Genomic DNA, 14726 nt, shown 5'->3' with positions numbered 1-14726 from the left:
TTCCTTTTATTTCCTTTTCTTCTCTGATTGCTGTGGCTAAAACTTCCAAAACTATGTTGAATAAGAGTGGTGAGAGTGGGCAACCTTGTCTTGTTCCTGATCTTAGTGGAAATGCTTTCAGTTTTTCACCATTGAGGATGATGTTTGCTGTGGGCTTGTCATATATGGCCTTTATTATGTTGAGGAAAGTTCCCTCTATGCCTACTTTCTGCAGGGTTTTTATCATAAATGGGTGTTGAATTTTGTCAAAAGCTTTCTCTGCATCTATTGAGATGATCATATGGTTTTTCTCCTTCAGTTTGTTAATATGGTTTATCACATTGATAGATTTGCGTATATTGAAGAATCCTTGCATTCCTGGAATAAACCCCACTTGATCATGGTGTATGATCTTTTTAATGTGCTGTTGGATTCTGTTTGCTAGTATTTTGTTGAGGATTTTTGCATCTATGTTCATCAGTGATATTGGCCTGTAGTTTTCTTTCTTTGTGACATCCTTGTCTGGTTTTGGTATCAAGGTGATGGTGGCCTCGTAGAAGGAGTTTGGGAGTGTTCCTCCCTCTGCTATATTTTGGAAGAGTTTGAGAAGGATAGGTGTTAGCTCTTCTCTAAATGTTTGATAGAATTCGCCTGTGAAGCCATCTGGTCCTGGGCTTTTCTTTGTTGGAAGATTTTTAATCACAGTTTCAATTTCAGTGCTTGTGATTGGTCTGTTCATATTTTCTATTTCTTCCTGATTCAGTCTTGGCAGGTTGTGCCTCTCTAAGAATTTGTCCATTTCTTCCAGATTGTCCATTTTATTGGCATAGAGTTGCTTGTAGTAATCTCTCATGATCTCTTTTATTTCTGCAGTGTCAGTTGTTACCTCTCCTTTTTCATTTCTAATTCTATTGATTTGGGTCTTCTCCCTTTTTTTCTTGATGAGTCTGGCTAGTGGTTTATCTATTTTGTTTATCTTCTCAAAGAACCAGCTTTTAGTTTTATTGATCTTTGCTATTGTTTCCTTCATTTCTTTTTCATTTATTTCTGATCTGATTTTTATGATTTCTTTCCTTCTGCTAGCTTTGGGGTTTTTTTGTTCTTCTTTCTCTAATTGCTTGAGGTGCAAGGTTAGGTTGTTTATTCGAGATGCTTCCTGCTTCTTAAGGTGGGCTTGTATTGCTATAAACTTCCCCCTTAGAACTGCTTTTGCTGCATCCCACAGGTTTTGGGTCGTTGTGTCTCCATTGTCATTTGTTTCTAGGTATTTTTTGATTTCCTCTTTGATTTCTTCAGTGATATCTTCATTATTAAGTAGTGTATTGTTTAGCCTCCATGTGTTTGTATTTTTTACAGATCTTTTCCTGTAATTGATATCTAGTCTCATGGCGTTGTGGTCAGAAAAGATACCTGATACAATTTCAATTTTCTTAAATTTACCAAGGCTTGATTTGTGACCCAAGATATGATCTATCCTGGAGAATGTTCCATGAGCACTTGAGAAAAATGTGTATTCTGTTGTTTTTGGATGGAATGTCCTATAAATATCAATTAACTCCATCTCGTTTAATGTATCATTTAAAGCTTGTGTTTCCTTATTTATTTTCATTTTGGATGATCTGTCCATTGGTGAAAGTGGGGTGTTAAAGTCCCCTACTATGAATGTGTTACTGTCGACTTCCCCTTTTATGGTTGTCAGTATTTGCCTTATGTATTGAGGTGCACCTATGTTGGGTGCATAAATATTTACAATTGTTATATCTTCCTCTTGGATTGATCCCTTGATCATTATGTAGTGTCCTTCTTTGTCTCTTCTAATAGTCTTTGTTTTAAAGTCTATTTTGTCTGATATGAGAATTGCTACTCCAGCTTTCTTTTGGTTTCCACTTGCATGAAATACCTTTTTCCATCCCCTTACTTTCAGTCTGTATGTGTCTCTAGGTCTGAAGTGGGTCTCTTGTAGACAGCAAATATATGGGTCTTGTTTTTGTATCCATTCAGCCAATCTGTGTCTTTTGGTGGGAGCATTTAGTCCATTTACATTTAAGGTAATTATCGATATGTGTGTTCCTATTCCCATTTTCTTCATTGTTTTGGGTTTGTTATTGTAGGTCCTTTCCTTCTTTTGTGTTTCTTGCCTAGAGAAGTTCCTTTAGCAGCTGTTGTAGAGCTGGTTTGGTGGTGCTGAACTCTCTCAGCTTTTGCTTGTCTGTAAAGGTTTTAATTTCTCCATCAAATCTGAATGAGATCCTTGCTGGGTAGAGTAATCTTGGTTGCAGGTTTTTCTCCTTCAACACTTTCAATATGTCCTGCCACTCCCTTCTGGCTTGCAGAGTTTCTGCTGAAAGATCAGCTGTTAACCTTATGGGGATTCCCTTGTGTGTTATTTGTTGTTTTTCCCTTGCTGCTTTTAATATGTTTTCTTTGTATTTAATTTTTGACAGTTTGATTAATATGTGTCTTGGCGTATTTCTCCTTGGATTTATCCTGTATGGGACTCTCTGTGCTTCCTGGACTTGATTAACTATTTCCTTTCCCATATTAGGGAAGTTTTCAACTATAATCTCTTCAAATATTTTCTCAGTCCCTTTCTTTTTCTCTTCTTCTTCTGGAACCCCTATAATTCGAATGTTGGTGCGTTTAATGTTGTCCCAGAGGTCTCTGAGACTGTCCTCAGTTCTTTTCATTCTTTTTTCTTTATTCTGCTCTGCAGTAGTTATTTCCACTATTTTATCTTCCAGGTCACTTATCCGTTCTTCTGCCTCAGTTATTCTGCTATTGATTCCTGCTAGAGAATTTTAAATTTCATTTATTGTGCTGTTCATCATTGTTTGTTTGCTCTTTACACAAGAGATTTAAATTTATAGATAAGACTGAAGGCAGCCTTAGTTTGAAGGAACACTTTTAAGAAATTAGATTATCATACAGGCACTCAAATAGCCTAAAAGGGTTGTGATTTTTCTCTTAAAGATCAAACCAGTTTAGAAGTTATGTTATTCCTTTTTATTCTGTGTTCTGCTTATATTTGGCAGCAACTGTTAAGTTGATCCTCATGAGACTCAACGTTTCTATTTACTATGAATATAAGAAATTTTCTCAAATGTGTGATTCTTTACTCCACACTTGCACATTTAAAATCCTTTCTTCTACTTCTGTCCTATCCCTTGAAAGAGCTGATACAGTGTCTTCTATGATATATAACAACAAATAGATATTCTGAAGATAAAACCAACTCTATTCTTATACTGAGTTGAGAATTTTCCAGTTTTATCAACAAGGAATTTCATCTTACTTTTAAAAGCATTCTTCATCCTTTGTATGAAGACTTAAAAACAGATTCTGATCACATGTTGCAATTATCAAACCCACTCCCAGATAATTTGATAAAAGAAAATGTGCTGACCCGTGTATGTTACCACAGGCAAGATTTAAAAGGGCATAGTAACTCAACACCCCTTCGTTTTGGCCCAATGTCCATTTTCACTGGAGCATCCTGCTTTCTTAAAGTAGGGTTTTCTCCATTTTTTGACTCCTTAGAGCAATGTTTTTCAGCCTTTTTCCGTTACTGCACCCTAAGGAATCTTTCTAGCCTTTTTTTTTTTCCCATGGTGCTCTTTACCATGACATTTTAATACCACAGATATATCGTCTACCTCTTTATGTGCCATATGTAGATCTGTGCTTTTATACATAAAAAGATTTTTTACGTTCTCCTCCTAAGAACCCACGTAAAGCAAACACATTTTTGGATCTCTTAGGAGATTTGGGGGAGGTTTTCTTCATTTGTTCCATAGCAGAAACATACCTGACTTTCCGGATATCATTTATCTGTCATTCTCAACAATCTGGAACTTAATCACAACCCATAGATGAAGAAAAAAGCAAGCAAAATAGCTGTCTCAAAGCCTGTGTACTACAACTGATTTTCTCAACTCAGTGGGGACCACCCGGACAACTACTTTGAGCCTGTTTATTCTTATCTTCGGCATAAGGCTAATCTCTTGGTTGTATCTCTTCCCAGCTCAGAAGCCATGACCTACCAGGAAGTTAGGTGTTTGGGCTGCCCCGTGCAGGCGCTCAGACAGGAGCAAGAGGTGATAACTGACAGTGACATTAGAGGAAAATTAAAAAGAGGAATTTGAGGCCATTTAGTGCAGGAGCAAAACAGCCCCGACACCTCCATAAGTCCTTGAAGTTACCACTCACCGTATTACAGCACAGTATAATTTTAATGACATGAAGGACTGTTCTGGCAGCTCTCGGCAAATGTTAAACGCCTGTTACGTACCAGGAACTGTGGGTACAATGATGAGCAGGATAGAAACTGTTCTGTTAGGGTTTTTACTGGGGCTTTAGAGTTTCGTGGCGCATGATTCTGTTAAGATGAAGGTTGGCACCTAAAGGAGTCAGCTTCAGTTATCTGGAATATTAACCCGTGGACCCACTGCTTGCACATCAATACATACATTTGCAAGAAATGTTTGCCTGCGTAATATCCGTCTTTTAAGGAAAACAGCATTTCACTGGGTTCGATGAAGCTGTCGGATGTAATTCACGTGAGGATCCTTTGTCATTTCCTTGTTCTTTCCACATCTCTCAGACCACAGACATCTCCAACACCAGTACTGCCTTCTTCTTGTTCTGCAAAGCTTTCCTGGAGAAGAAGAAAGGGGGGCAGCTTACCTGTTCCCATTAACTTTATATGTGAAAGAACCTACTGGTGTAGCTTTTGTTCAGCAACAACTGGAGTTGGCTGTGGGAGGTCTTTACTCTTCACCTGCTCCTTGAGATTTGCATGACGTGGACTCATGGCTGTCGAAAGTCAGACTCTGTTTTTCTTACCACGTCAGCCTTCACAGTTCTATGCACGTGTGGACATAATTTGATGACAGCAGTATACCATTTAGCATTTGTATGGCAGAGTTTGACATGTGTGTTTAAAAAGAAAGAAAAAAAAATCCATCTCTCTCCTTTCTTTTCATCAAGATGTTTTTTCATCTAGAAAGTGCTTAACCTGGTTTCTTCCATTTTTTTTGTTCTGCCTTGCTAACTCAGTGCATTTATAGGTTGTGAAGACAGTAGGTCCATTGGTTGGGCCAGAATATCCTTACCTGGAACTAAAATAGATGATAAAGGATTCACCGCGTTAACTTTCTAGAGGCAACCAAGAGTCCAGTGAGGTTTTATTTGTGGGGAGAGGCAGAAATGTGAAATGGGATAACATGCTTTCTAGGTCTAAATTGGTTCCACAATTAAGTTTCTGGACTCCACTGCACATATCCACCAGCTGTACCTGTTGCCTTTCTAGAACATTCGTTCAGGTTGCTAAGGACAATCTTAAACTTGCACTATACCAGAGAATTTCAGGATTTCTGTGGCTTAGATAGCATTTTACTTGTTCTAAAATAAATACATGTCTTCATAAAGCTAGTTCTCAAATACAGATTAATGACCTGCTTAAGGGCTGCATAACTACTGTCAATATGTGTCCCCCCCCCCGCCCCATTTCACAGATCACCACGATGAGCAGAACCTAGTACCTTGATATCACACAAGAGTAACCAGGAAATACTGTGATTTTTGATAAACAGTGCTCCTATGGGATTTTATTCCTCTTAACCACCTGAGCAGTTGGTGACTCTCTGGGGCGTATGTAGTGCATACTCTCAAAGGGTAAACAGGTTTAATACCAATGCATTCCTAAAAGGTTGAATTATATCTTTGCATGCCTCTGGCGTGAGTAGAAGATAACGATTAACGGAAACATTTATTTTTCATTACCCAGGGGTTACACTGGTCGTTGATGTTAATCAGTTTTTGGAGAAGGAGCAGCAAAGTGATATTTTGTCTGTTTTGAAGTCTGCCGTTGGTAATACAAACGATGTAATGCCCGAATGTGCTGACAGGTACTATGACACCCTTGCGAAGGCAAAAGAGCAAAAATCTGAAAGTGGTAAGCTTCTTCATCGTTTAGCACAAACTAAATTGGCATTTTGAATATGATGGTTTCTGTGGTATTGTGTTACCTTAATTTTAAGACAGATAATCGCTTTCAAATGAACGTTTCCGAAATGTTTATCATCTCTGGCAAAGGAAATTTTTTAGGTGCTGCTTTTCCTTTTTTGTCTCTTAGAAAGCTGTGATTAACTTGATGGCTGTGTGTGCGTGCCATATACTAGAGAAAATACAGTATTAAAGGAGACTTTACAGAAAGTAGGGCAGATATAGGGTAGCCTCCTCAAAGACATCTCCTGCTTTCCTTTAAAAGAGTTATTGTCTTTCTCTCAAACCTTAATCCTTGTCCTTTTGCCCCAGAGTCCCCATGCTTCTAAAATGGAGTTCTGATAGTGTCTGTCATAATGAAAGAGTCATATCCAAGTGCATGGATCTTGGAAATAAATACTGGAATCGCTTCTCAAAAAAAAAAAAAAAAGAAGACTTTGTTTCCTATAGATCTTGCTGTTGAGCCATCCCTCTAGTGGTACAAACTGATTTTTACACTAATATTTCTCTCCATCCTTTTTGAAACAAATGACACATTACTATACAATATTAAGTGGAAGTAAAAAGTAATTTTGAAAGTACAAAATAAGCAGCAAATTGGTCTCCAAGAGCCTTGGCATATACTTAGGCCTGTACAGTCCAATGGCAGATCATGAAATATTAGCTGTGGAAACTGTGTTTTAGATCATGAATTTAAGACTCATTTTTCAGATTTAGAAAATCACCTTGATGACATTTTGGACAGAGGGAGAAAATGACAAATCCAAGGAGATTAATTTTTGGCAGAGATAATCCATCATCTCTTTGGTAGATTTTTGTTGAGCACTTGCTATGTCCTAGTGTCAAGGATCAAGGTGTCTCCTGACTCTTAGGCTGGTGTTTACTTGTACCACATCATGGGTCATGTACATAGTACTTTTCATCTTTAGGAAACTGCTGTGACAATATATGGCCTTAGAAGTGGAACTTAAGGAAAAAATATATATATATTTTTTTAGTTCACTGGAAGTCTGTCCAAAAGTACCCTATGTACTTCCTTGTAAATTAGTCTGATGTATTTCTCACGTGGGAATTCTACCCTCCAATTCCACAAATTTTCTGTTAATGAAATGGAAACGGGGCTACTGGCCATCCTCTCCTACTTGGCACCTGATCACCCTTGAGCCACTCTCTGTTCCCTTCACAACTCTTCATCAGGAGTTACTTTAGTGCCCCTACCTCATCCTTCACGAGGAAAGAATTGTACAGCTATATTTATGCAGGGGTGAGTTCCTAGAGATGACCCATCATAATTTCAAAATCATCCTGGCCCAAACTTAGTTTTATCTTCTTTTCCCTAAACTTGCCTACTCCTCTTCCCAAGTGCCATGTCCTGGTCAGTGAAGAAAAAATGTCCCGAGGTAGCCAATTTAGAAACATAGGAGATACCTTAGATTCATTTTTTTCTGGAAACAAAAAGAGAGTTGGGACTTTGTTAGAGATTGTGTTGAAGCTGTAGATCAATTTGAAGCATATTGCCATCTTAACAATATTGAGTCTTCTGATCCATGTACATGGTATGTCTTTGCTTCTAATTAGGTCTTTAATTCTTTCAACAGTGTTTTGTAGTTTTCAATGTATAGGGCTTGCATTTCTTTAGTTGCATTTATTCCTACGTATTTTATTATTTTTGATGCCATTGTAAATGTCGTTTTCTTAATTTCACTTTGGGGTTGTTTATTGCTCACATATAGAAATATAATTGATTTTTTTATTGAGATATATCACATACCATAAAATTCACTCTTTTAAGGTGTGAAATTCAGAAGTTTTTACTTAACACTAAAAACACCACCACTAGTTAATTTGCCTTTTAATAAAGGATATTTTTCCTTAGAATAAACAAAGCCCCTTACCTATTACCCATTGCTCCCCACCCCCAACTTTCAGCCCCAGGCAATCGCTAATCTACTCTCTGTCTCTCTGATTTTGCCTCTTCTGGACATTTCATATAAATTAAATCATACTGTGTTTGGCTTCTTTCACGTAGTGTAATGTTTTCCACGTTCGACCATGTTGTAGCACGTATCAGTTCTTCATTTCTTTTTATGGCTGATAATATGCCATTGTATGAATATGCCACATTTTGTTTATCCATTCATCAGTTGACAGAATTTAGATTTTTTTTCTCCAGTTTTGGCTATCCTGAATAATACTTCTGTAAACATTTGTATTCAAGCTTTTGTGTGGGCATATTTTCATAAAATTGATTCGTGTATATTGATTTTGTATCCTGCAACATTCCTGGACTCATCTATTCTAATAGTTTTTTAGTGGATTCTTGGGCTGCCACCTGTTGTTATAAATAAAGTTTTATTGTAATTCAGCCACACTCATTAATTTACATATCATCTCTGGCTGCTTTCATGCTACACTGGCAGAGTCAAGTAGCTGTATGAGAGACCTGTAGCACACAAGACTGAAAATATTTACTCTCTGGCCCTTTATAGAAAAAGATTGCCAACCCCTGTTCTAGAAGGAAGAGGAAAAGCTTTCTAGCCAACTAAAGACTAACTTTCATTCCCAATAGAGCTGTGAACATTATTTGGGGGAGCGAATGGGATGATTTATTCTTACTCTTTCACCTCTGATTCTAGGATGTCTATTTTTTCCCAAACAAGTGTTCACTCTTTGGTAGATCACTCAGCCTTATTGTTCAGTTTAGGTCTTATATAGGTATGATTTTGTCTGGAAGGCACCTAGAAAGTATGCTTCCTTATAGAATGCTCACCACCTCTTAACTCACGGGTATCTTTCTCTTGTATGGTTCCTCAAAGGCCCGTAATTAGTCTTTTCCCTAAGTAACAAACCAACTGTATTTCTCTTGTTCTGGAGATGCCCTCCTCAGCCTTTGATCTGACTCTAAACTCATACTTGATGTGAAAATGATAAAATTCTCTTTTTCTATTATCCACTGACATCCCAACTCAAATAACCCTTACAGTGCCAACGTGGTTGTCTTTTATTTATTTATTTATTTATTATTTTTATTTTTGGCTGCGTTGGGTCTTCGTTACTGAATACGGGCTTTCTCTAGTTGCGGCGAGCAGGGGCTACTCTTCATTGCAGTGGTGCATGGGCTTCTCATTGCGGTGACTTCTCTTGTTGCAGAGCACAGGCTCTAGGCGTGCGGGCTTCAGTAGTTGTGGCACGGGGGCTCAGTAGTTGTGGCTCATAGCTTAGTTGCTCCACGGCATGTGGGATCTTTCTGGACCAGGGCTCAAACCCATGTCCCCTGCATTGGCAGGCGGATTCTTAACCACTGTGCCACCAGGCAAGTCCCAATGTGGCTTTTAACCAACTAAGAACTTTTTACTTCTCAGTTCTTATGAAAATAAAACATACCCATTTTCACCATCTTTTTTTGCTTTCTTTCCTTCCCACCGAGAGAGTTGCCTTAAAAAGGGTTTTCATTATTCTGAAAGCACTTGTGAATCTGACAACTGTTGGTGATTGAAAATATAATGATTACTTGTGATCATCCTAATTTGACTATACAATATATTTTCTAGTAGACCAGCATTTCTAAACAGATAACAACTGCCTGACTGCCCATTTGAAGAGAGATATATCTCTGTTCCTGGGCATTGACAGAACAGTTGAGGGGCATTAAAAGCCAAGTAAAGAATCAACACACATGGGCTTCCCTGGTGGCGCAGTGGTTGAGAGTCCGCCTGCCGATGCAGGGGACACGGGTTCGTGCCCCGGTCCGGGAAGATCCCACATGCCGCAGAGCGGCTGGGCCCGTGAGCCATGGCCACTGAGCCTGCGCGTCCAGAGCCTGTGCTCTGCAACGGAAGGGGCCACAACAGTGAGAGGCCCGCATACCGCAAAAAAAAAAAAAAAAAAAAAAAAAAAAGAATCAACACACAAAACCAAATAAAGAATCAACATGCCTTAAAGTTATCTCTGCTTAGATATTTGAATCCCTTTAAATATTCTTTGAGGAAATTCAGTCAAATTTTGATTTACCTATAAAGGCAATTGCTCTAATGCGCACTTGGCATCAGTTGGCTTAGCTTGGTCAGAAGTTTCTGTTTTACTGTTGTTTTTAGCTCTCTGATCTGGGACAAGAATCATAACCATTCAACAAAATAAATAGATTGCTAAATAGGAAGTATAGCACATAAATTCATGAGGAGATATTCTTCTTGGCCAATTTAAGCCATGACTGCCATAGTTTTGTTTTGTTTTTTTCTAGTATCCACCCCACGCCCCCCACCCCCCGCAAAATTAAGTTCTTTCAACATTTTTTTTCTGCTTTTGTGTGGTTGTGTAGAGCAAGGTGAGTCAGAGGGACCAGGAATTTTCCTTTTCCCTGCTTAGTGACCTCAGAGGTTGTGTATGCCATTTTGTGCTTTGAATAAAGTTGTCTGCAAAGATGAGTCGCTTCTGCTTTGGTTTAATGCAGATCATTAAATAAAGGGTTCTCGGGACTTCCCTGGTGGTGCAGTGGTTACGAATCCGCCTGCCAGTGCAGGGGACACGGGTTACATCCCTGGTCCGGGAAGATCCCACATGCTGCAGAACACCTAAGCCCGTGCGCCACAACTACTGAGCCTGTACTCTAGAGCTCAGAAGCCACAACTACTGAGCCCACAAGCCACAAATACTGAAGCCCGTGCACCTGGAGCCCGTGCTCCACAACAACAGAAGCCACTGCAATAAGAAGCCCATGCACCACAACAAAGAGTAGCCCCCGGTCACCGCAACTAGAGAAAGCCCGCGTGTAGCAACCAAGACCCAGCACCCGGTCACCGCAACTAGAGAAAGCCCGCGTGTAGCAACCAAGACCCAGCACAGCCAAAACTTAATTAGTTAATTAATTTTAAAAAATAATAATAATGGGTTCTCCTTAAATAATGGGTCACAGCCCTTGTAGGTCACTCCTTTTCAAAGAAGTTGCTGGAAGCCTTTCTAAATAAAGACGATTCTTCCTCATCAGACTCCCCTGTCTCCTTGTGTTGCTATCCACATCTACCTGGGGTATCCATCCTTGTTTGCTTTTCCTTCTTGTTGGCCATTTGCAACTCTTTTCATCCTCATGAAAAATTTGGTATGCGGAGCCAGCATTAGGCATTACTCTCTCCTCCTTTTTCTTTGGCTTAGCAGGGAGCTGCCATTGAATACATAGAATTCATTCCATTTTAATGAGTCCTTGCTAATGATTTTAACACACTGTCTGAATGTTTGGTGAAAAGCATATTCATTCAATTAATTTACTTATTGAAGAAACTACATTAATGTTGAAAGTTTCCATGTTCCTCTCTGGAATTTAACAAACCTTTTTCTTTAGTGTCTACTGAAGGTTCGTGGCTCAAACTCAACCTGCAGGAGAAATATGATTACTACTACAACATCGATTCAAAAGAGAGTTCCTGGGTCGCACCTGAATCCTGCTTGCTTAAAGAATCATGGCTCATGGGAAAAGAAATTGAGGTAGGACGTTGGTGTTTGATGAGAAGGTGTACTATATAAAGATAAATGTGATTGCTTTTCTACTTTTGAATCATGGAATTGATGGGAAGAACTAATTTATTTGAAGACCGGATAGGGAGTAAAGTCTTCATGAACTACAGTTGGATGTGGCTGCATGGTTACTGACTTTTAGAATGTTTTCCGTATGTCAGAGCAACACCAAACAGCACTAGGGGAATAAAGCTCTTTCAGCTTCTTTAGGATGACAGATTACCCTAAGAAATCAATCTCCAGGTTTTCCTTGACACCAAAGCTCAATTAGTGGTAATTCCTTGGTTGTAAGTATTCAAAATGTCTCATTTCTTTCCCCCCAACCTCAGCCTATAACAAAGATACATAGGTCCATTAAAGTGAATAATGCTTCCCCAGGAGAAATACTCTTGAAGGAATGTTCACCAAGATTGCTTTGGACTTGAGACCAAAAGTTGGACCCGGAAGATGTGAAAATTGCTCTTTGATCCAGGCATTGTAGTTTAAAGAGAAAATACTTCTAATAATTGAGTTTGGTCTTGAAAAAAAATAGAACTCACAAATGTAGATCTTATAGAACTGTTCACAGTCACCAGCATCAAAGATACTGCAGGGCAGCAGTATTGTAGACAGAATCACCGGGGCGGTATTTACCAAAACTCGGAGAAAAAAACTGTGGCTTGGGGATGACAATGCCACAGAAATCCTGAATGACAAGAAGATAGTGAAAAACATATTTATTAACTAATTTCAAATGTGTAAAGTTCCCAGAGTTTATAGGAAAATGGCATTGTGGAAATGAACTATTAGTGCTGCTTTGTTGAAAAATGAAATTATGGCCAGTATTTAAAAACCGTATGCTCTCATTGAAAGGATATGTCAGACTGTGAAGAAGCAGCATTGAAGGGTTAAATCAGAGCCAGAACTGCTCATGTGGCATCCAAAGATGCCCTAGGTATAACTTTGTGAAGTGGAGTATCAGGATTAATAAAAAGTGGAGGGTCTATGCTGTTAAAAAAAAAAAAAAAATTCAGGCTTCCCTGGTGGCGCAGTGGTTGAGAGTCCGCCTGCCGATGCAGGGGACACGGGTTCGTGCCCCGGTCCGGGAAGATCCCACATGCCGCGGAGCGGCTGGGCCCGTGAGCCATGGCCGCTGAGCCTGCGCGTCCGGAGCCTGTGCTCCGCAACGGGAGAGGCCACAACAGTGAGAGGCCTGCGTACCGCAAAAAAAAAAAAAAAAAAAATTCTAGTCAATCTGAAATTACTGAATTTATTCAAGAATGTGCATATGTCTCCTTAAAAGTATTTATGCATCTTTTATATGATTTCACTTTTAATTGTTTAAATTAACCATCCATTGAGTCCAGTCACACTGGATAAGAGACATCCGCCATAGAAGCGAGTCCAGTCTTTGCTTGCGTCTCTCAAAGAACATAAAAGTAAACCCAGTTCATCATCCACATGAAGACTTCTCACAATCCCCCTTCTTCCTTTTTTTCTCATTCATCTAGGTTTCCCTGTCTGCCCTCAATAGCACTTATCTTTCCTCTCCCACCGCCTTTTCTTCTGCTTCAAGTCTTTTATTTTCTCCCAAGTTTATTTTGAGTTTTCCCCTACTCATTGCAGGGATCTGCCTTCTCTGGCCTGGGCAAGAAAAGCCCAAGGACTTCACGGGCACTGCAGTCTTTCCCTCAGGAGAGGGAGGAGGTGATGCATACTCTTACTGTAATCATCCTTGTCTCTTTTACACTCTGAGGAGATCGGGCCTCTTGCCTGGTCCCTGCCAGCATCATCTATACACCTCTACCTCCAAATCCTGAGACCATTCAACCTCATTCTCATACCATCTCAGCACAAAGTTCAGAGGATTCCAGAACCGTATCACTAGAGAGAAGCTGAGCCAGTTCATCCCTCGGCTCTGGTCAGATCTTTACACCAAGCCAGAAAGAGCTGTGCAGATCATTTTCTGAAAGATAAAATTTCCAGAAGCTGTTCTCTATGCTCCTTTCATCTGATGTGTGAAGTGTAACCATAAGAAATATCTCTTGCCAGGACATTATTGAGGAAGTTACAACAGATTACATTCGTGAGAAGATGTGGTCTGCTACCGAAGATATGCTTCTGCGCTTTCAAGCCGCAACCTCAGGACCCCTCCTTAGGAAAGAGTATGAAGCTAGGAAATCATTTTTGTATGAACAAGAAGAGCATGTGATCAAAATACAGGTATGTGAGTCACCTACCACTCGTTACAGAAAACTGTCATTCCATGAAAATGTTATTTGATAACAGGACAGTCAACTACCAGCATTCTAATAAACAAATGTGACTGCAGATTTTGTTCTTAATCAGTGCCCCTGAGTCTAGTTTATTGAAGACTCCAAGATGGGAAGGATGTTGGATGATTTTTCACCTGTGGTCTTCTGGAAAGTATTCAGGACACTGTGAATAGTCAGAGGCAGGGGAATACCTGAGATCAGAGTTGAAATCCTGTTTCTCTAAAAAGGCGGATATCCTTGTGTCACCTACTGTCTGACCTCAGGTGCTTTTGAATTGGTTTCTTAGTGGTTAGTGGATGTTGAGTGGCGTCTGAGTTTCTATACTCTTGTAGCCTAAAGAACAGAATAGCTCATGAAATAAATGTAGCATCTCTGAGGCTATCTTCCCTCTTATATAATCCCCTTCTTCATTCAGGCCTGCAAGAGGCATCCTCATTCCCAACCTTTTTCTTCTTAAGCTTGCATGACTTGTCCGAATATTCTGGTTGGCAGGAGAGGAACTTGCTAGATTTAGATGTTTCTATTCTGTGTTCCCCTAGCATCCTCTCTCAACCACCACGCTGGTTTCCAAAAGGCCGTGTGTTTGTTCCTTTTTCTGCATCCAAAGTGATACTGTTGTTGATGAGCAGAGTTTGGTGGCTTTTTGCTTTGGCCAGTAACTATTAAATTTCCAAAATTGAAAGGTTGTAAGTTGAAGGGCTTCTCTTTTGTGATCATTGGTGTACTGATCTGCTTCCCCACCTAACTATAATATTGTACAGGGCAGAAGATGAGTTTTTAAAACTTTTGTATTCTTGTGTCTTGCATATGATAGGTGCTCAAATATCTGAGTTTGCTCAGAGCTTAAGATGTTAGAAGGCAGGAATGATTAATTTTTTAAAAGAAACTTCTTCTATAAACTTGATACTAAGGCTTCACTGGTGGCACAGTGGTTAAGAATCCGCCTGCCGATGCAGGGGACACGGGTTCGAGCCCTGGTCC

General features: G+C 39.6%; 1 protein-coding gene across 2 annotated transcripts in view; it reads left to right on the top strand.

Annotated features, from left to right (window-relative positions):
• IQGAP2 (IQ motif containing GTPase activating protein 2) overlaps positions 1-14726 on the top strand; it is a 293537-nt gene that overhangs the window by 219914 nt on the left and 58897 nt on the right. For both annotated transcript variants that reach the window (XM_082837226.1, XM_082837225.1), the window contains exons 15-17: positions 5765-5932; positions 11318-11460; positions 13522-13692. In XM_082837226.1, coding sequence (XP_082693352.1) covers positions 5765-5932; positions 11318-11460; positions 13522-13692 — 482 coding nt within the window. The remainder of the gene's footprint in view (positions 1-5764; positions 5933-11317; positions 11461-13521; positions 13693-14726) is intronic.

The sequence above is a fragment of the Leucopleurus acutus genome (genome assembly GCF_964270905.1).
Source record: "Leucopleurus acutus genome assembly, chromosome: 3".
Taxonomy (NCBI): Eukaryota; Metazoa; Chordata; class Mammalia; order Artiodactyla; family Delphinidae; genus Leucopleurus; species Leucopleurus acutus.
Note: the sequence above shows the minus strand (reverse complement) of the source record. Positions and strands in the feature narration are given on the sequence as shown.